The sequence below is a fragment of the Nothoprocta perdicaria genome, unplaced genomic scaffold, assembly GCF_003342845.1.
Source record: "Nothoprocta perdicaria isolate Ctin4 unplaced genomic scaffold, notPer1 scaffold_191, whole genome shotgun sequence".
Taxonomy (NCBI): domain Eukaryota; kingdom Metazoa; phylum Chordata; class Aves; order Tinamiformes; family Tinamidae; genus Nothoprocta; species Nothoprocta perdicaria.
The window spans coordinates 915,964-938,768 of NW_020455105.1; the positions used below are offsets into that span (position 1 = coordinate 915,964).

At 44.6% G+C, this 22,805-nt stretch overlaps 1 protein-coding gene across 2 annotated transcripts in view; it reads left to right on the forward strand.

Annotated features, from left to right (window-relative positions):
• The first annotated feature begins 1,320 nt into the window (after window positions 1-1,320).
• Window positions 1,321-22,805, forward strand: part of MIER1 (MIER1 transcriptional regulator) — a 33,862-nt gene continuing 12,377 nt past the window's right edge. Inside the window, exons 1-4 of one of the 2 annotated variants that reach the window (XM_026037147.1) lie at window positions 1,321-1,353; window positions 13,845-13,869; window positions 15,236-15,381; window positions 20,504-20,671. In XM_026037147.1, coding sequence (XP_025892932.1) covers window positions 15,283-15,381; window positions 20,504-20,671 — 267 coding nt within the window. In that variant the 5' untranslated portion in view covers window positions 1,321-1,353; window positions 13,845-13,869; window positions 15,236-15,282. Of the gene's footprint in view, window positions 1,354-10,586; window positions 10,615-13,844; window positions 13,870-15,235; window positions 15,382-20,503; window positions 20,672-22,805 lie in introns of those variants that run through there. The other variant, XM_026037148.1, reaches the window with a different exon arrangement.

Consider the following 22,805-nt stretch of genomic DNA (forward strand, 5'->3'; position numbering starts at 1 on the left):
CCCCCCCCCCAGACCCCCGTCCTGGGGTGCGTGCCGACAACCAGCCCCTCGTTCGGGCCGAGCGGGGCGGCTCCCGGCCCCCCGCGGCCCAGGCACTTGGTGGGGCGCTCYGGGGAGCGCTGGGGGGTCCCTGTCCCCCCCTTTCCCCCGGGGGTGCCCCGAGTGTGGTCCCGAGGTGCCGGCTGTGCCCCCCGCCCCTCCGCAGGTGGGATGGGGTGGGCGGCCGTCCCGTGCGACGCGCCGGGGCACATAAACAGGCGCTGCACCGAGTTCGCCTTAAACCATCGTGAAATCCCTGCGCTTGGCTGATTTGCTGCTTGGGCAGTGCTGACGGAGGAATTGGAAATGCTTATTCGAAGGGATGCTAGTAAAAATAAATAAAAAATATGTATGCCTTCTGTGGGACAGGCGTTCCTTCTCGCCCAGCGTGCGGAGCTTGGGAAGGAGCCGTGGGTGTCTGTGTTACAGGATTTTAGGGATGAAGTTTTTCCTCCTCCCTTGAAATTAGTGGATTTGCGTGAATTTTTACATAAATTCCTCTCATCTTTCCCTTGCAAAACTTCAGGGGAGCCTTCTTCCTGTTGCTGGTACCAAACGCCCTAACCTAATCTTAAAAGGAACTGTCCCTTTCCTGCAGTTATCCCGAGGGGCAGAGGCAGTCCCGGGTCTCCCCGCCATTAATTTCCCGTCTGAAAAAACAAACCCGGGAGCCCTGGTGGGTTTGGGGCCGGGGGGCGCGCTCTGCCTTGCCGTGTTGCCGGCGGGGGCCGCTCTCGGGGCCGCCCCGTCCGGTGTGCTGCCGGGGACGGGGCTGCTCCGGGTGCCCTGCCGGGGACCCCGCGGAGCCGTCGCGGCGGGAGCGGCGCGGGGGCTCCGGACACCTGCGGTGACGGGCCGGGGTTGCGCGTGTCCCTGGGGCTGCGTGCCCAGCGGCCGGGCTTCCGAAGCGCCGCCTCGCTTGGCGTGGGTTAGACGAGGAGCCGCGTCCCTGGACGGCTCTGGCAGCAGCACAGAGGATGGGACGTCTGCTTAGCCCGGCGTTGCCCCGGTGGGAAGTGCCCGCTTGGCAGGACAGGCTGGTGGCGGTGAGCGAGGCGCGCCGCTCTCCTGGAGCGGCAGCAGCTCCAGCTCAGCCGTGGGCCGCGGCACCTCGGCAGCGCCGTGGGGKCTGCAGGCACGGGTGGGAAGCAGAGAGGCTGCTCTCCTCCTGCCCTCCSTTCCCCATGGAAGAACCTCGTGCGGGTCCCTAAGGAGCTGCTCCCAGGAGCCCATCCCTGAACAAGCAGGAAGCCCGAGCTGCTCCCTCGTAGACAGGCTGCAAGGCCTTGGTGCCAGGGCCGTAAAACTTGAAACGTAAGCTAYGTAAATACAAAAGTTTTCAAATTTGACAGGAAAGCTCCTCAAACAGGAACTCTGAGCCTGTTAAGTAAAATGAATCCAGAAAGTGAAACTAATTTATCGAAAAAATGCTGTTTCACTTTTGTAGAAATTCAACCAGTTGAATAAATCGTAGACAAAAAAAAAAAAAAAAGGAAAAAAAAACTTCACTGTTGAATTTATATTAAATATTTTTAAGTTTGGGATTAATAAACCCAGTGAGGGTTTCGATTTACTCTGCAGCTTGCTTGCATTATCAGTCTGAGTCCTAATGTTCCAACRCATTAAAATATATTTTCCTAGCCATAATCAGAAAGAAAACATCCCTAACTTAAGATCAGCTCGAGCTTTGTGAGTGTTACAAAATCACGCTCTAAGCTGCTTATTCAGTCTTTGTGGTGTAGCAAATGCTGATACGTACATATTTTTTTCCAAATACAAATATTTTAATGTTTACAGAGAAGAAAAGATTTTTGACTTAGAAGCTTGACTAGTAATTGAAAGAGAATGGGTTTTTGTTTATAATTCATCCCTTAGAATGTACAAATAAAATGTAAGTGGGGATGAGATCTACGGATTCCAAAAACCCAAAGAGGTGCAGTCACGTTTTTGTGCTGAAAAGACATGCAGTGAAGTACCTGTTGTAATTTTCAGAGTGCTGAAATTCTGTGATTACTTAATTTTGTTCCCTAATGCTCCAACCATGTTGCAACTRGTGCTTTCTGGGGTACTAAATGGCAAAACCAATGGGGAAAAAAATTAGTGGTTTTCTTTTAATTAACTCCCTAAAGAGAAGGCAGATACCCCGGCTGGCGCGTGGGCAAGTGGACGGTCATGTTTGACTGGGAGTGGGGTGACACAGTAATGGTCTAAGAGCCCTGGTTGAGCCTGGCACAGCCTGGTTTAGATGTCCAGATGACTTAAACTATGGGCAGAGAGGGGGACGGGTGGCCTGGCAGCTCCGAACTACCCAAAGGGAAGGTTCTGCTCGCTGGGCTTCCCCTGCAGCTCGCTGAGCCACCCGAGAGTGAAGAGCTTCTTGCGCGGTGGCTAGTTGCCAGGGTCAGCGTTCGGAATCACCTCTGGGGAGGGTCGGACGGGCGCGTGTGTGTCGGCAGGAGGAGCAGGACCGCTCCTCGGCAGCACCGCTTAGCTGCCAGCCTGGCTTGGCTTGAGCGCGCTTCAGCGGTGSTGGAGTCTCCAAAAACGTAGCTCCTTTTGGCCAGAAATCAGTTTGTTGCATTGACAGGGCTTTAGTAAATCATCCTTAAATTCAAAAGACCCGATGAAATCGTCTTTTATCCTCAGTTTTATGCTGCKTTCATTGAAGAGCTTTAAAACGGTGTGAATAAAGCTGAATTGTAGTTTCTAAGTGCGGCTTAAAATATGAAGATATTTTGGGACACAGTGTTTAAGAAACACGTGATCTACTGTTTCCTCATAAAAGAAACAAAGATTAAGAATGTGGAAGAAAGTTATTATGCACATTATCTTGAAGCAGTTAGCACAGCTTAAGTGTGTAGCAGCCTCCTCTTTAGGAACAGGAATCCAGCTGACATGATCACTAATGTGGTTGCCAATTGAGATGTTTCAGTAGCCAGTGAGACCAGGCCTTCTGAATAAAGTCTGGATACAAAATAAGGTCAAAATAGATTAAATGGAGGCTTCCTGCTGGCTGATTTAAGTCATGATTAAAATTGGTGGTTCAAAACAGTCCATCCTGTTGAGCGTTTTCTCCCTGTTTGATTTTAACTTGAATTGTCATTTTTTCTTGTTTTAGGACAGGTTTGTAGAACACACCGCAGTGTTCACAGCATCTGTGAATAGATGCTGACACAGGCCTGGGATTTCAGTTTTCTGACTTCATTGGTCAGGATATCAACCCCACCAACCAACTGCATTCCTTAGGTTTTCCAGCAAGTTGTGGATGATGATAACATACCATTTGGAATTTGGCTTTCTAATTCATTGGAAAGGCTTTTTTTTCCTATAATAGGTGCATTATATAGGCTTTTTGTGTGTGTGATAGGATCTAGATATTTCTACTTTACGATTTGAGTTTTACAATTATTTCTTGCAGCAGAGGAATCTTAGAGAAGCTGGAATTGTTGAAAAACTCTTTTATTCTGAGCTTTTTTCCTTGCCAGAAGTCCCAATCTGTATTAACACTTCCCCGTTAATTCATGTATGCCACAATTGGGACATAGAGACACTTTTCTTGCAGTCCTTAGCACGTGGCAGTAYCTGGTGTCACCTGAAGCTTGTGGTCGTTCCATAGACTCTTTTCTACTCTTGCTTGTTAAGAAGTACCAGGATATAACAATGAGTTGGGACCAATGCTGTCCATTGGCATGGAAATGGATAACAAATGGTTAGAAAATGCCTTGTTGGAAGTGTGTGCTGCGATCTAGCCAGAATATGCAGCCCTGTCCTAGTGCTGTGCTGAGGCTGTGCAGTACTTGGAGATGCCAGTTCCTTCGGGTGCAGGACTGTGTCTCCTGYGCAGGAGTCCCATGGGCTCAGGGCATCCTTGCTGCACGGCAGCTTCCTTGGTTATCCTCACCCCTTTCTTCTGGAGACTTGTCCTTGAGGCAGATAAATACAGGTTGATTTGTGTTCCCAGGGGATGGTGACCTGGGCTGTCTGCAGTGGTTCAAGCTGCTATTTCCTCTCGCCAAGGATTACCCTTCCTGTAGAGGGACAGCCCCAGAGCCGCCGTGGAGCATCGTTCTGAGCAAGCCCCTCCGTTAGCACGGGCTCGCTCGGGTGCCCCTTCCCTTTGCACCACGCTTTGCATGAGGAGCTCGGGCAGCAGCACAGCTGGTGCTTGCACCCCGGCGAGGTCCGTCCTCCCGCGTCTTGCTTCCCTCTTGCCCCCTGTTTTGAGTAGCAGCTGTTACTGGTCGTAGACACGTGAGAACGTCTACCTGCTTCAGACTCGTCCTGAGTATCTGCGATGCCCGGGGTATGGGTAGGCTCAGTTTTACACTGTGCCTGGCTGGCAGAGCTGGCTTCACGTGGGCAGGTAGGGAGTGCTGCTCCCACCGCATGGGTAGGGAGTGGTTTTGCAAAGCAAATGTACCTGAAAGGGTAATATCCCCTGCAAAGTGCTCCCTGTCATCTGCCCGTCCTGCCCAGCCTCTCCCGGTGAAGGGGTTGATGTGGCCTCGTGCTGAGCAGGGACGTGGTTGGCTGCAGGARGATGGACCTGCCGGGGCCTGGGCGGTTCGGCTCCGCTGAAACYGCTCCATCGCCTTCTCCAGGAAAACTCGGGCCCAATAGCCTTTGTTCCCTTCTTTGAAGTAGTAATAAACAGAACCAAGCCTTGTGCGATTCCTTCCTCAGGAGGAGGAGGAAAAAAGCGAGCAAATAAGTAATCTTTCAGGATTGCCTGGAAAACCTTAAACCTCAGGATCGTGCGGTATCTTGGGGAGGGAGGGACCTCTGGAGATGTTGAGTCCAGCTTCCCGCTCACGGCAGGGGCAGCTGGGGCTTCAGAGCAGGCTGCTTGGGGTTGCTGTGGGCTCGGAAACCTCCGGGGACGGGGCCTGCACTGCCTTTATGGGCAACCTGTAACGGTGTTTGACTCTCTTCGTGGGGAAAAACGTGGTGTTGTTCGTTCATATGGCGTGTTACTCGTTTGAAGCTTAGCTCAGTATAATCGAGGTGAGCAGGAAAATGGCAAAATCGGGGACCTTCGTGAAGGTGGCAGTGTCAAGCCTTCAATGTACGTGTTTGGGGTCTGCGAGCTGAGGCATTGTCCTTGGTGTTTCAGTTCTGGAAAGACCAGAATTTTCTCATTTAGTAACCAAATTGGAGGGGGGAGGCAGGAAGAGGAGGAAAAAAGACTATTTTCCCTGTTCTTTAAGACTCTCAGYGTGCAGAAGAAATTGGCTGCCATCATAGTTTGGTTATAGAAGTGTTCACATGCAAAGCGATGAAATGAGGGCAGCCTTACTTTTCCTTTCTCTTACTGTGTTTTTCCCAAGGCATAAAAGCAAGATGTGTTATTTTGCACATGCGATGGGGGGAGAGAGAGAGAGGGTGCCTGGGAGACGGTGAGCGCTTCCACTTGGATACCTGCTGAAGGAAGGGGAAGTGGCTCATCTTGAGCAACGGGCGTTCTTCACCGTTTCAACTAACTGTTTTCTCCAGGCTGTCGTTCAGCTTAGCTCGCCAGAGAGCTCGTTAAATGGCTGCCACGTTTCTTCTACTCTTAAGACATCAGCAGTGCAGGCGTGGGTCTTACAGATTGATTTCTAGGCTGGTGAGCTCCTCCTCTAAAATAATTTGAGCTGTAGGATGCAACAAGMTAAGGTTTAAACCACACTTATTCAAAACTTCTTTTTTTTTCTGTGCAGTCTTTGAATATTATTCATGTAACTATATTAGCTTTTTGGGAATAAATCTGTAAGTTATGAACAGGATATATGTTACTACTTGCAAATCAGTAATTTACTTAGACTTTTAATTAGTCTGCTTAGTGAAATGTGGCTTCAATGATACTAAAGTCAGATAGAGGTCTGCTGGTGAAATAATTACAGATATTCTCCATCATGCTTGTTCTTCTTTCTTTGTGTTGGTAAAATGGATCATGTCTCACACAGGTAATACCATAAATTTTTAAGGTTTAGTTTACCAGTTAATATAATACTTTTCCGTATGCCAGATATTGTTAAAACAAGCCCCTGCAACTGTGAAATTAATTGGGTATTTTCCTGAAGCATCGTTCAACAGGCCTGAGAACCTGGTTCGTGGATTTGTTATGCTTCTTGCTATCRGTATAGGCAGAATTAAATTGTAGTTTTTAAGTGTGTAGGTATAACTTAAGAGTAAATTTGAACAGTGTATGTGTGTGTGTGCATATATATGTATGTATGTATGTGCTGTTGTATTGCAGAAGCTGCATGCAGATACTGCTCTTGCAAGATGTTTCATTATTAGTGAATTACGTTATGCAGCAAGAAAGATGTTAGTCTTAAACTGCAGTTTTGTAGGTAGGAGTGACACCACATTGTGTCCTACCGGTTTTGTTCCAGCGCTGCTTTGGAGGCTGTAGGAGAAGGGTGGAGCGAGAGCTCTCGGTGCTTTGCTTTCACTCCTGGAGTATCATGTTCCAGTCCAAGCAGCTCTGAAGCTTTGGAATAAGGAGTGAAAATCTGCCAGCATGCAAAAAAGAGCGTCGCTTTGAAGCGTATCTGTGCTTCAGCTTCTGAGGTAGCAGGTTCAAAAATAAGTTACACAAAACTGATAATGTCTCCAGAAGGCTGGCTGCATCAAGTAAATCTATCACAATGTCAGTTTACTGTTTAATTTTCATCATAAATTATGTAGTGTACACATCCCAAAGTCCAGGCAATTTCTGTTGTCAGAAGAGCATGATACTGTGTATCTGGTATATATGTTTCTGTTCCTGATCTGATACACGGCTTTTGGGTTCATTGCTTTCTGAAAGAGACCTGGCCCAGTTCACTTCTGTTTTTATCTGTATCAATACACTGGAAAAATGCATTTGATGTGCTCTTCTGGATCAGTTGTTGCTGTAAGTGCCACTAACCTTCTGGAATCACCTACACGTCCTTCCTGAGCCTCCTGAAAATACCCACGGAACAAAAATGGTGAGCGATTGTTCTAGTGCCACCCAGGCTCGCTGTTTCGCTGCTCCGTCTCCTTTCCTTTTCACTTCCCCATGAAGTGTGTCAGATTTAGCCTCTACTTCAAGCTGCTTATTTGGAGCAGAACAAACACGCTCAGCGTTGTAGCTGTACAGCAGGACTCCCTTGGCTGTTTCCACTTTTCCTGGTTGCTCTTGAGTTAGGAATTAATGAGTGAATTTCATTCACCTAAACCCACAGCAAACCTTTGGCACAGGCCATCGCACACTTGTTTTCTCCTAAATTTCACAGCTTGTTATCTTATTTGATGGCTCTATGCATAGAAGTGTGAGTGCATCAACCTGTGTCCTGTATGTATTCCTGGATACAGTTATGTCATTTAAAGTAGTGGCTCTTTGTTCCCATAAATGCCTTTGAGGCAAATATAAATAAATAAGTGCTTTGCACTTGTCTGTAATGGCTGCAGCAGAAAACTGAAAGCCCCYGAAGAACAGGGATATCCTTTTCGGTGGAATTGCTGCTGTGCTGGCATGCTGTAGCTCAGGGCTTGAGGTTTAATGGCACCGACGTGGCCATGTGATCTTTAACCACTGCCAGGAAATCTTTCTGAGCAAATGCCCTAAAAGCCATCTGTTCTGCCCTGGCTGGAGTCGCGATTCCTTGGAGGTGAGGAAATAAGACTGACTGCTCAAGAACTGTAGCAATTGTCTTGCAGCAGCTTCTTAGTCTTAGCGAGCGGTTTCACCTTAAATTTGATGCTAACAGCTGGTCACAGAAAGAGTTACTCCTGCTGCCCGCCAGCCGCCTTCCTCCTGCACGTGTCCAGCTTCCAGCTCCAGATTCTTTGCAGCACGTCCCGCGTGCGAAGGCCTGAGACGAGGCAGTCCGACTTACTGACGGGATGGAAAATGAGCGCTGGTTTGCTGTGAGCTTGCTTTGCTGAACCAGCTCTGCTGAGCTTCCCCCTTGGACCTGGCCCAAGCGGCCGAAGCACGTGAAGTGGTGGGAAGAGGTCAGACTACTACTTTTGGCCGCAGCTGGCCATCAATTTAGATGAGATGCAATATGAACCTGCATCTAGCCAGAAATAGATGGCAGAAAATGATGACAGAAAATGATGGGTTACAAAGTGATTGCCGTATGAAATGTGGAGATGGTAATCTACAAATTGGGACAGATTAAGTAGGTCAGATAGGGAAGTTATAAGAAAAGAGCAGAGACTTTTCTACTGCTCTCCTAAAGCTGCAAAGAATGAGCTGGAACCTTTTCAGGGATGTGTCTGTGCTGAGCAGCGGTCTGAAGGGAAGTTGTCCTTTCTGAAGGGACATAGGCTTCTGAAGGCTTTCTCCTTTGGGGGTTGTTTCCTTTCCTTTCCTTTCCNTTTGCAGCACGTCCCGCGTGCGAAGGCCTGAGACGAGGCAGTCCGACTTACTGACGGGATGGAAAATGAGCGCTGGTTTGCTGTGAGCTTGCTTTGCTGAACCAGCTCTGCTGAGCTTCCCCCTTGGACCTGGCCCAAGCGGCCGAAGCACGTGAAGTGGTGGGAAGAGGTCAGACTACTACTTTTGGCCGCAGCTGGCCATCAATTTAGATGAGATGCAATATGAACCTGCATCTAGCCAGAAATAGATGGCAGAAAATGATGACAGAAAATGATGGGTTACAAAGTGATTGCCGTATGAAATGTGGAGATGGTAATCTACAAATTGGGACAGATTAAGTAGGTCAGATAGGGAAGTTATAAGAAAAGAGCAGAGACTTTTCTACTGCTCTCCTAAAGCTGCAAAGAATGAGCTGGAACCTTTTCAGGGATGTGTCTGTGCTGAGCAGCGGTCTGAAGGGAAGTTGTCCTTTCTGAAGGGACATAGGCTTCTGAAGGCTTTCTCCTTTGGGGGTTGTTTCCTTTCCTTTCCTTTCCCTTGACTACGACTGTACTAGATGTATTTTGGAGCTGGCAAGAAGTGGTGGGGTCTGATGCTCTAGCGGTGCACTATTCTAGCAGTGCTTTTGAGGTGACTTTCGAGGAAGGAGCTCACAGTGTCAGCTGATTCCAGCTGCTGGGAAAGGCTCTGCTTTCGCAGGCAGTGATATCTTCTCCACACTATTTAAGACTACTGGAAGCTGAACTTCACTTCTTAAAGCTTGCARTGAGGTCTTTGCACCCCAGCGTTGCTTGGTGTCTCCTCTCAAGGGTTTCATTGGGGTAGGTTCAATTGATTAATAGGTTTAATAGGTTAATATCTATTAATAGATATTTGGTTTTGGTGTTATTGGGTGTTTGGTTACAGAGCTGCTGGGGCTGGAAGGCATCCCTGGAGCTTGCCTAGTGCAGCCCTGYGCTCAGAGCAGGCCTGACTGCAGCAGGTCGCTCGGAGCATGGATGGTTGTGGGCTGGAGACTCCACAGCCTCTCTCAACATCTTTTGTTTTTTAACCACTCGCAGAAAAAGAGGTTTTTCCTCATCTTCAGATGGTGTTTCCTTCATTACAATTTGTGGCCATTGCCTTTTGTCCTGTCACTGAGTGCCATGGCTCTGGGTCCCTCTTCTTGGTCCCCTTCGTTAGTTATTTGTAGACATGGGTAAGATCAACCTCAGAGCCCTCTCTTTTTGAGGCTAAGCAATCCCAGCTCTCGGCCTCATTCCCCATGGCCGATGCCTCAGTCCCTTCATCATTTTTGGGTCTTCTTGCTGGACTTGCTCCAGTCCGTGACTTTCTTCCCTTGGGGAGCCCAGAACTGGGTATCACCTGCCTTGGAAAGAGCACCTGAGGGTCCCCATGGGCAACAAGTTGAATGTGGCCCAGTCCTGTGGCCATGTGGGCAGCAATGTCTTGGCTGCGCATCGAGGGAGGTAACATGCTGGCCACTACTCTTAATTCAGCCCAGGGCTCAGGTTGCCACCTTTGTCCCAAGGGCACATTGCTGGTCCCTGATCAAATGGATACGCGCAGGAACCCGCGGGTCCTTTCCTGCAAGCTGGTTTGTGACCAGGTGGCCCCAGCCTGTCCTGGCACGGGGTGTTCTCCCTTCGCAGAGGCGGGACTCAGCATTTCCCTTTGCTCTCCGTAAGTCCTTTTGCTCTCCAATAACTCCATGAGGTTCTTCTCTGCCTGTTTCTCCAGCCTGCACTGAAAACCTTGCTATTGTCAAGATAAGCCTTGGCAGGTCTCCTCTTGCTCTCCAAGCAGCTCATCTCTTGCTAGAAAGCTGTAGGGTAGATCCATGCTAACTGCTCCCATTCACCTCCTCTGCGTCATGCCTTTGGAAATGGAATCCAGGATTCATTGGTGCTTTCCCTTCCCCGAGATCGAGGAGGGGCTGGCTGGCTGGTTGCTCTCCAGATGCTCCTAGTTGGCCTTCTGGAACATTGGAGCAACGGTGGCTTTTTTGGGATCCTCTGTGCCCTGTTAATGATGACAGAGAGAGGCCTGCAGTGACAAGGGCCGCCTCCCGCAGCGCTTGGTATCACAAACTCAGAACTTGTTGCTAATGTTCATCCCCCTCAGCTGCTGGAAAGGAACACCAGACACTTTATATATAATCAATATTTTAGAGAAAAAAGTGAAAGTTGTTTTTCCTTTCCGTTCGGACACGTGCTAAAGAAGGGCACCAGAAAACAAAGGTGGGTCGAAACAGCAGGCTCCAGCACATCCGCAGAGACACACACGTCTGCGAACACGTTAGGCCTGTGCGAGCCCCAGGGCTGTGCGTGGCTGCGGGCCTGGGTGTCCTGTGCTCCGCAGCGGATCGGCAGGGCCGAGCGCTTCCCGTCCCCGCTCCCGCCGGGAATGCGCTTCCCTGCCYGCCCTGCACGGCTCTCACCGCAGCCCGGCGAGCACCACGCATCTGCAGACACGGAGCAGGAACTGCCTTCCAGCGAGAGGCTCTTTGACGGGCTGCTTCCATACCAAGAAGTATGGAAGTGGTTATAACCAAATAACCAAAAAGTGGTTATTTGGCTCTTGCTTGCCCCGGAGCGGGGATAGCCCGGCCGAGGATCCTCGCTCTGCATCTCGGCGCCGTCGCCAGCGGGTTAACTCACCCGAGAGCCCCCTCGAACCGTGCTCCGTCATAGCCACGCACCAAAAGCACCTTTAAGGAGGCATTTGCTGAGTTTGTTTTTTATTAAATAACTCAGTTTATCTCTTGGAATATTTTAAGGGCTTTATGAGTCACTAAGCGCAGCTCTGTTCTCTGAGAGTAGAATAATTTCTGGAATAATCTTTCATTGAATCATTGAAAATCAGGGGGTTGTTTTTCACCTTCTTTTCTTTATCTGCTGTCCTTTTTCCATCTTCAAGCAACCTGGTGCTGAAGTCCCTTGTTTTTTGTGCCTATATTGCTGCATTTGAAAAAGTCGTTTCATTTGTAGTCCCTGTGTGAGSGTTACTAATGGAGACCTGGTCTTTAATTTGAAGCTTTGTAGGATTGCTTCGTAGTGATGTTTCTCTCCCTCTTTACTTTTTATTGCACTGAGCATATAATATTGTCTATTTTATACCCAGCATTATCAGGCAGAAACAATCTGAATTTATTAGCTTTCCCACCTGTATTTTTTGCAGAGGATAAGCTAAAACTCTGTTGTTTTACACTAATAATTGTGTATTATGTATTATCCAGTTTAGTGATTTTGTCAGACAACCCAAACTGCCCTGGGATGCTGCAGGCTTGATCTTTGATAGTTGAGTATATGCTAGAACTGGAATTTGTTCATTTAGCCTTTGTAAAGGAAGATTTTTAARCCGTAGTCATTAGTGAAGCTTCCCATGGCACTGGGGAATTAAATTTTGCAAAAATGTTTTCAGAGCTTTCCCAGTCTCTGCGTTTCGGTCTCCCGAATGGTGCTGGTCGTGGCTGCTGTGGGAAGCGYCGCCTTTTGGGGCGAGCTACCAGAAAAGATGTTTATTGCAAGTCAGCAGTGGTATTGCACGTAAATGAAAATAAGTGGAAATTAGTAGGTATGAGAAAAAGAGACTGCAGCGCCTCTACCTGAGAGCAGTTTGTAAGAGATTTTGTGGGGGATTGTTTAGGATTTGTGGTGTTGGGAGAACAAAACTTCTTGTCTATCATATCTCTATCCACCCTTCAGGGAAACACCAAAAATGAGTTTTTATTCCTCTTATGTACCAGTTTCTGCTTGCCACAGGCAAATATATTCTCAGTTTTCACTAATTCACTTTAGACTCTCTTACAGCATTGGTATGTAAATGATTTTTTTATTAGTGATTCCTAAGTAGAAGTATTTCTCTCAGAAAAAATTGCTGCTATATAAAATAATTGCAGTTTCACAGGGTTTTAGTTGCTTCTATGGGGGGTTGTTGTTGTTGTAGTCGATTATAAGGTTTTACCTCCCTACATAGGTGTCCTGGGTAGAAGTGGCTTGTCCAAGTGAGCTTAGGAGATGAAATCAAGGAGAAGGAAAGTGCTTTAGAAAATCTTAGCATAATAGTTCAAGTTCCTGTTTGAGTTCAAATTGATTACCTTTTTAAATATAATATCCTGTTTAAATTGCAAGTATAATCTGCTGATACTGAATTTCGGTAGGAGTACAGTCTACATTCAGTATTATGCATAGGCATAATACGAATAACATTGTGAATGTGCAAGTTGGAGCTTTCCAAGTCGTTTCTTGGCCAAATTCAGGCAGGCGTTCATGAAGACAGCRCTGCACCTTATGCAATGTGATACATCCTTGATACAAACCAGTATCTTGGTTCCCAAAATGCAGCCTGGAGAGGGATACYGCAGTTCTCTACAGTGAAAGGACAGTCTTTCGAACCCTGAAAATCACCCCTTCAGATATATTCCTTAAAACAGTGCAACCGTTTGCTTGAATTTTCAAAACAAATGACGTTTGCACGCTGGGCGCACGGATCAGCCCGGGAGGTTAAGGATGGACAGARCTATAAGCCAGGGGAAGCAGAATTTGATAATGGAAGTTGTTCATTCCAATTCTAACGGTAGGTTCACCAAGCACGGTAGCCGGAGCATCTCCCCGTTACGTAATGGGTGTTGTGGAAGTGGGAATGTGTTGTTCTGTGCCGCAAAAAGTACGTTTGTTTTGTAGTCTGTGATCTGGATGTATTTTCYGGTGCTCGTTTGTGTTGTTACAATACTTGGGAAGAAAGTCTGGCTTGCAGAATAATTTCTGCCTTTTCTCGTGGCTGGGTTGGAGGCTGAGGTGAAATTGCTTTTCCCCTCGGTTGCGCGAGGGATTGCGTTGTGACCTGTGATCAGCTTCTACATTTTGCACCTTAATTGAGACACAAAGAGGGCATGCAGGTGCTGAATAGCACGCGGGTTCCAAGAGGGAGGATAATTTAACTGTGCTTGCTGTGTCAGTGCAATCGGGCATGTATCTGGGCTGCAGAAAGGGGAATTTAGTGCCTGGAGTTAGATCAAAACTGGCTCTGTTCAAAGCTACCCTGCGAGTACTCTWAGTTTTCGGTTGCGTGTTGGCAAAAGGCAGGAGTGGAAATGAGCGGAGTGGGATGGAGAGGAGGCAATAGCAGCAATTAATGCCACGCACAGCTCGCGGCGGGGCTGTAATGTTATTTTAGGAATGAAAGATTTGCTTTATTTTATACTGTCATGAACTCAATCACCGCTTCTCAAAGTGGGCAGTTCTTGCTATTACTCTTCCTGAAATAGAGCAAGGGGATAGATATGTCAAGGAGGAATGGATGCTGTTTATCTTACGTTGCTTTAGAGACGCAGCGGTGCTGAATTAGTAAATACATTATTTGCAGTAGCTTGCTCATTTGCAATCGTTTTGTCAGATGAATTATTGAATTCAGTTTGTATAGATTCAACATAGAAAAAAAAAATAATTTCCTGTGTTTTCTTTTTTAGCCTTCTGTTGAGTCGTCAAGCCCAGGTAAATATTTTTACTATTTCCTAAACTTCCGAGGGAAAAGGGGCTGCCTTGCAAAGTTCTTCTTGCTGATCTGTTCCAGCCAGCGGCCGCGGGTGGCAGTTTGCCGAGTCAATCCGTGGCCGCGTTGGCCGCAGCTCCCTCGGCGGTGCCGGCGGTGCCGCGGGAGCGACGCCGCGCGTGGCGGAGCCGCCGCGCTCGCGGGCTGCCCTCGCTTACGTGCCCTTGCCGCTGCCTTTAGCCCGCACGACAGCAGCACAGGCAGGAGCTGCAAGCCAAACGGCACGTTATTCCTCGCCGGATCGCTAAAAGCGAGGGGTTTCATGGCTTTTGTTTTCAAAGCTGCTGCTTTTCTGATGTACCAGTATCTCGGTTTTACTGGATATCTAATAATCAGCATAAGTATAAATTATGATTTAAAAAAAAAAAAACAACAACTTTACTGCTACTATACATTGTGGTATTTATTTCACAAGTTTTGGCATTGTACTAGTTGAACAACTTCCCAATAGTTACTAGAGCTGGACTGCCGTTGTCTCTTGCATTCTTACTTTTTTTTACAAATATTTTTTATTTTTTTAAACACTTAAAACTACAAAATATAGTTAACTCTTCCTCCCTCTTGCACCCTTAGCATGAATACAGTCTTCAAGCTTTGGAAAATAAAATTTAAATTGTCAAGGAGACATGTGGACAAATATCATCAAAGCTAGAGTTAGAAATCAGGTATTGCTAAATTATATCCAAATGCTGCATCTGCCAAACCGCTCATCCATTCATTTATTTATTTTTTTGTTGTCACAAAATACAAACCAGACTTTTCTACAAAGAATTGAGAAATGCATGGGGAAAAATAATTAAGGATTCTACATCATATATAAAATCTGCATAACTATGAAGCTGACATGAAGTTTAAATTTTGAGAAGTTGTAAGGCAGTCTCTTGGCAGTTGTAAACAAGAATACTTGGGAAGGAGCAAAGATACAACTGCCCCAGCTTATATTTCTATGAGTATTTATACTCTCGGTAGGACAAACACTTCTGATTAGGTAGGAATTAAATCTTCAACAACTGAGCGTTGTGCAGGTATTTAACTAGGGGCCTGATGTGCAGGTTTATAGTACTTTGAGAAATGACTGGTTAACTCCTACCTCTTTTTTTCCCCGTGATCTCTTATCACCCCAAAATCAGCTTTCCCTGTCCTCTGAATAATATGATTAGCTTTCCCCAAGATAAGTGAATTAGGGATTCTGCAGAGACTTCCATTTCTCAGGATAATTTGAGTATAAAAATGTCACCAAAATAAAAAACTAAACTATTTGAGGCCATGATCTAACTRAAAAACAATCTTTAAAATGTTTTCCATCAGGAGGTTCAGCAACATCTGATGACCATGAATTTGATCCATCAGCTGATATGCTGGTGCATGACTTTGATGATGAACGGACATTAGAAGAGGAGGAAATGATGGAAGGAGAAACAAACTTCAGTTCTGAAATAGAGGATCTTAACAGGGTAGGTAGCATTAAGTAGTCCTAAAACGTAACCACAACCCACAATCYTGCACAAAAACATGTGCAGGCTTTTTCCCCTCAACCTGGGACAAAACCCCCCAAATGCCCCCAAAACAGTAGGAGGTAAATAATATAGATGGGGGAAGGGGCTAAGCTAAATTAGCAATTTTTAAAAGGTGGGACAAGAAAACTGGTATCTAAATATTTAATAATGTATAATTCTGTGCTTGTGTAGTTTCTTTATATTTACTGCTACAGGACTTGCATTTTAGAGCTAATATAAATTAACGTTTGCTCTGACTAAACTTGCATGTTCCAGGGTTCCTGTTTTTAACAAACACCAGCACTTGATTAGAGCACGTAGATTTCAGTTTAATCGCAATCCCATTATTTTACACCTATATTTTTTATGCAAACATTCATATAACAATTCAGTGAAGCAGATAATATCCCTATTGTTAAGACAGAGGAAACGGAAACACAGATTGATTGGTTTGCTCAAAGCCACGCGGTTATGTTGTCAGGAGCACTGGGATCAGAACTCCCAAATATTGGTAATAGTGTTAAATAGATCTTAAAATGTGTATATTCTGAAATAACTATGTAAGATTTATTTGGGGTCTTGAGCTTCTGTTGTCACTTATGTCTGCTTTAAATTACTCCTCTGTCAGGAATAATATTCTTAAACTACAAAGTATGGTCATTGTAAGTGCCAAAGTAGTTTAGATACTGTCTGTGACCTCTTTGGCTGAAAAAGCTTCCAGAACAGATCATTAATAATCCTGTTTGGTATAAATGATTATATACCCATATGGTGTTAAATTAATTTAGTGCATTTAATCTACACTTCAGATGTAAATGGTTTCTTTCTATTGGTTTCAGGCTTGATATTAAAATGTAAATGTAAAGATAAACAAGTTGTTAATCTAAACATGCTCCATCTCAATTAAATGGGAAATGGGATTCCACATCTATCTCATGGTTCTTAAGTTGAAAGTACACATTTTTTTCCTCATCTTTTGTCAAGAGTGAACATTGCTTACGTAATTTTATCACCACATTACAATGCTTTGTTTATAATCGTATTTCAACATCAATTTATTCCCTCATGCCCTAGCTGTAGGGGGCTACAATTCTATAATTTTTCCACATTTCAGGTATTTTTGTAGTAAGAAGAGTGAGCAATGTTAACTTCAATTCAAATTGCTCCATGTGCTAGCCATCTCCAAAGTGGTTTTTTTTTTTTTCTTCAAATTGTCCTTGAATCCTACTGTAAAGTTATATGGCTATTGCAGGGAGAGCTTCTACTGAGCTTCAGGTGCTTCCACCCGACAGGACCTTGCTAGAGACCTGTAGTTGCTTCTATTTCTGGGCTAGCAGCTCATGCATCAAGGCTTATTTTTTTCGCTTTATTATTTTTTTCCTCAAACATGCCCATCCTTAGACATGGATGGTGGACAACCTAAGCCTCAAAACTGTTGTCAAGACAAGTGCTATCCTGCCTTTGCTTTCCCTAGTCATTTACAGATATTCCTTCAGATTTCCCTCTAGGCTGGGCATGTGCTGGATTTACTAGTTTGGCTCCTTCAGAGCCCAAGTGGCGGTCAGGCTTAGCAAAGCAGTGCTTGAACCTTAATTATTAAACTTGTSAGTGGCATAACAACAATACCTGCTTTTGAGGGTGAGGATCTTCTGCACTCATTGCCCGAAAACGAGATGAATCTGTAAGCTGTGAGTATTTGGGGCTGAGCAGTGCCCTGCATTTGCAGATGAGTGTATGAGGACACATTTTTGTGTGCGTATCAATGGCCGCAGTTTGTCTCTCTCCTGAGACCTGAAGTCACCCTCTGTGCTGCTGTGGAATATGGAAAAAAATCCAGTTCTTTGAGAGGGTAGTTGAATAAGAAATACTGGAGCTGGCGGTTCTTAGTGATGCTCCTTGAAAGGTAAGAGCGTTTTGGGGACAGAAGAGCCATCTGGAATGTGACGGAGAAGACTGTGTCCGCTCATATCCAGGTGTGTGTAATAGAGTTACAGAATTAATAGAATATTCTCATGTGTTGATAGGCATACTGGGTCTGACCAAAGTCCTGGCTAAACCTAAACCAATATTCTTTCTTCAACAGACCAGGACAGAAAGTGATCAGGAGGGTGATTTTTTATTATTATTGTTTTCTTTAATTCTCCCCACAACAGGGCACATCTTCTGTCTCCTGGGCATACTCTGATGCTGCAGTTTTGCCAAATGCAGGAAACTGGCTGCATAATTCCTGACAGTGAGAAAYTGTATTCACTCTCCTCCTTGGGGAGTGCCCTGGGCCCTACCAAGTTGCAGAAAGTTGTAGTTTCCTCCCGCTCTTAGCAGGTGGCTAAAAAAAAAAAAAAAAAAAAGGCATCAGCTGAAGGGAGAGATACGGGCAATTTGATGCCTGTGGGACCTAGCTCTTCAGCTTCGTGCTGTCCTGTCCGTGGGCTGGGCGATACTGATGGTTTGCACTGGTGTTTTGGGTACCTCTAGGAAGCAGTGAGCACTGTCAGGATGCCGTACACCATGCCTCCCTCCATGACTTAAATATTTTTAAGCCTTTGATGCCTTTTTTTTTTCCATTTGTTGTTCCCTCTGATTTCTTGGTTTCTCCTTTTGGGTCCTTCTTTTCATGGAGGGCTCTTGGGTTGTCTCAGGGACATGCACCAACATCCTATTCCCTATTTGGCAGCAAAACCCAGCAGTAGTTATTTGAGGAAGGCTGTAGAGCAGGGCAGTGTTTCCTCCCAATACTCTTGCAGCCTCCAGCGGGTTGCAGTTGGGATGCACCTGGAACAGATGATGCCTCTTGCTCTCTCATACTTCTCCCCTCCACCACACAAATGAGTCCAGCTGATTTTTAACCTTGTGAACCTTAGTGTCTGCAAGGCAGTGTTGCACAATTTAAGTTCATTTAGTTTGAGGGGGGKTTTAATCCTATTTTTGTTCATTTTAATGGTTGCCCCTGAGCTTTTGAGTTATTATGTACCTTCTCTGCTGCTGCTGTAGTTCACTGTTATATTGCCCCTCATTTACCTTTTCTCCAGACAGAGGAACATTTCTAGTTTTACAGTTACCCTAAAACAATGCTGAAATCATCATCTGATACTGAAARCATTTTTGTCTTGGAGAGTTGTTGGCACTTGGAGCTTTTTGAATTATAATGGGATATGGCAAGTTAAGAGGCTCCACCTTAGAAAAAATCAGAAAATGTTCTAAATACAATACCACTTTTCAGTGGAACAGATGGCAATATGCCTACTACATTATTCTCGCATACTTACAAATTGTAGTAGTATTTTTCTAATTCTCAGTCAGTATGTTTAAATGGAGTAGCGGGGGGGGAATGCTGAATTGCTCTTCAAAATGCACCAGAGAACATTTATTTGGGAATCATGGTTATAGTGCAGCTGTCAAAAAATGTAAGGTTTGAATTAAGATCACAGCCCTGTCAGTGTCAAAAGTAAATTCCCTGCCTCTTCATTCCGTAAGACATTATGGCAGGACCAAGAAGTCAAGAAGCAAGGTGAGAGGATTGAGGTGCCTGTGGTCTGCATCTACTGTGCGTGTAGCTCCAAAGACTGGACCACCTYAGTTCTTTGAAATAAAAGAGCATGAACAGACCCTGATAACCCTGTGGTGTATTTATTTTCACACACTACAACTGACAATGTTTGCCTTTTGTAACTGATATTATCGGTGTGTTTCAGGAAAACTGAACTTTGGAGAAATATCCAGTGCTGGACAGTTTGTACAAGAGTTAGTTGGAGGTGGTGTAGGGTCAGCAGGCAACTAGGAAATCTGATTATCAGCCAGGACTTACATTGCCTACTAAGAAGTAGTGTTGCTCACAGGCATGCACCTCTGCGTGATAAACCAAGGAGGAGATCCTCGGAGAGGAGTAATTCCTAAAACCTCTCCAAGAGGTTCTGCTCCAAAAAGTCTCTCTAGGGAAGGCATATACTGGCCCAGCAGGCTGCATACTGAGCCATTAAAGTGGTTAAGTGATTTGCACACCTGGCAATCAATAGTTTGTATTGGTAAAGCGAATGCAAGTGATAACTGTTCTGCCACTAAACTTGAGAACTTTCCATGTCATTGGAGATGGATTTTCCAGAGTGGATCCACCATCTAAATACAAAGATATTCAAGTGTGCTCATATTTTTGTGGGTTTGCTCCCAACCCTGGGTGCTTTCGTAGGCAGCTAGCTTAAAAGCTGCTTGTTTTTCTTTTTAAGTGAGGAGATGAGTATGCATCTGTAAACACTGCCATCTTTACCTGAATATTCTTAATATATAGCTTGGGTTTTTTTATTATTATTTATTTCCCCCAGAAGGAGAGTGGTTGAGAAGTGCATTTGGTTTGATTAGTGTCATTTTGTGTTGGTGGCCAGGGTTGTAGGACTGCAAGGATCCAACTCTAAAATATATATATATATAAATATATATATATATATATATGATCTCCATGTTCAAGGCAGATAGYGCAAGTTCTCTTCTTTATTCTGCAGAATTTTTGGAAACGTGGTGCAAAGCACTGCCTTGCATTAGGGCAAGGTACTGCTGTGCAGCTAGCTTCATGGTACCTGCAAAATCTATCTTGTCTGTCTGGATGAAGCCATTGCTGCAGTTTCATTCTTTGAGTGCTTCTTTTTGCATGAATATGTGCAAAATTCTCTAATCTTTTTTTCAGGTAATTTTAATGGGAGAAAAAAACCCCAAACCCTCTCAACTACCAATTCAGCAAGGAGAGTGTTCAGTCCATGTCAGTGCTGAAGGCGGATGGTGTGTGGCCCACACGTCCTATCTGGCTGCCACGGGAGTTAGTTAACATCATTTCCACCACTCTGTTCCCCAAGGTGGTCTTGGTGACTGGCTGGATGGTTTCTCTTGGTGGCCGCCAGTCCCCAAAACACACAACTAACTCAGATACCTGCCCTCCAAACTTGTAATTCTGATTATCCATTCATTTGGAGTGAACATTTTTAGTAGACTTGATGACGTATTTTTTTTTTGTTGGTTCATGCACAATTTAAACTACGGAGCAGATGTGAAATACTTGTCTTAAAATCTCCACATTTGTTTGGCTGTTTCTCAGGAAAGTGATATGCCAATCCAGGAGCTCCTTAGCCTTTATGGCTACGATGGTACCATTCCACTGCAAGAAGATGATGATGATGAAGATGATGAGGAGGAAGAGGAGGAGGGAGAAGATGATGATGATGTTGATAATGATGACAACAGTGGCTGTAGTGGAGARAACAAAGTGAGTGYTTACACTGATTTGAAGCTTACTTTCATTGAGCCGTTATGTACTAGATGGGCGTTCAAGGTGTCACATCACAGCAGAAATAATTTGCAGCATAGCTGATTTTAGATGCTTTGGGTGCTGTATTCTAATGTTTGCTCTTAATTATCCATCTCTATTTCTTTTAATTTCATTGTGTCTTTCTATCCTGTCACTGAAACAAATTAGAGTACATGTATACCTACAGCATGACTGAAAAAAAGGGCATCATAAAGGGCGTAGTATTTTAGAAATAGTTTGGCTTCGAAACTTGAGTTTTAAGTGCCCAGGGGTACCTTTATAAATACAGCTGAATACTTGTTTTGAGGTTAAAAAGCTCAAATACTTGTTTTGAGGTTAAAAAGCTCATCTACCGAAACTGAAGTGAGGAGTCGAATTCAAAGATGTCTCTAGAGTGCTTGAGGCTGCTGACCGTATTTTCAGAAAGTCATGGTAATTGTCCTGTAGGTAAAAGTTACATGGTTAATGGGGGGGGAAAAAAAAAGGTAGTTAAAATTTAATAATACAAATTTTTTGCAAAATGTAAAGCAGTGAATTTGGCATCTTTAAAATTCTGTCGTATGTGCTGTTAAATAAATCCAATTTTAGAAGAATCTCTTCTGCTTGGCTTTTTTATACATATTCATAATAATGTTGCCCTGTCAGGGGCACAGCTGTAACTTCTCCATTATTGGTGGCACTCAGGGTTACTTCCTGAATTACAGTATAATATTGAAACCTTTGTACTCACTTAGTACTGGCAGCAGCAAAAAAAGCCTAAGCGTTAATAAAAGTGGTATGACCTAGCCTGGATTTAAAATTACCCATTTTGTCCTTTGATTTTTTTATCCGTTTTTGAATCCAGGAATGAGACACAATGAGATAACTGATTTGGAAAATTAAGTTGTTATGATTTATGAGCCTCTTTGATACATGTTGTAAACGATTGCTATTTGTTCAGGTTGGATAGTTCAAAAAGAAGAAAGATGTCACTGCTTCACATTAGGAAAGTTTTAGGCAGCCGTGCTGGGAGCTAATGTAACATGAAGAAGGCAAAATTAAAATCAGACACAGATTAATTTAGTAGTGCGAATTTGGTGGTGCTCCTGAAGTCTCATTTCCTTCTCGTGCCCGTGCTTCTAAATTCCTGTCTGTCACAGCTTCCATCTTCTATGTTCTCCCACCCATCTCAGCACTTCCCCAAGTCTGTTATAGCATTTTATTTTTCTCTCACGATACTGCTTATCTTTCCTCTGAGATGGATAAAATCTCCGCAGCGCTCTCTGCTAGGGTGTTTGCAGCACGAGCAGTCAGCTTTGCCCCTGCGTGGGGCACCAGGAGCACCAGAACATTTCACTCAGGCCACCCTGGTCTGCAGGACTGGCCCAGCTAACCTGTTAACCCAGGACCAAACCCAGCTAACACTAACCTGTCAACACTGCGTCTCAGCCCGYGAGAGCCCTACAAATCTTTGCATGATCTTAGCAGAGATCCCTGGAGTAATACTGTAAATCATTCATGCCTGCTCTGCRAGTGCAAAGCTCTCTACGTGCTCGGTTAGTGATATTGCACGCAGCTATTTTCTATTTTTAATCTGCTTTAAGCTGCACATGTGATAATACCCTGGCTTGCTGTTGAAGGTAACGTAAACATATCGTGCCTCATGCCTCTGTGTTAGAAATGCAAGTGTGAAGGCTCACAACATACCCATAAGATGCATAAAAATATAAGTATGTGTGTATATAAAGTATATACATTGATATTATGCATAAAAAGCATGCATAATACAAAACACTAATGTGATTTTTAATGATTATCACTTTAATTTTCCTTGATTCCGTTAATACCTATTGTTATGCTTTTTTTTTTTCCTAACAGAGAAACATCTCTGACAAACTTTAGAGCTGTTAATGATTCGGTGAGGTACACACTCAAGTCTGATAATGTTGTTTCTGTGGGATTGAACCACTCTATTGACTTTTATTTTTTGTTGGAAATGGCTGGGAAAAATGTAGCCAACTGATAATTCCTATCATTTTCATTGAAAATTTACAAGGGAAGATTTAAAGGAAGGTAAAATTTCAGGACAGTAGTTCCAAAAAAAAAAAAAAAA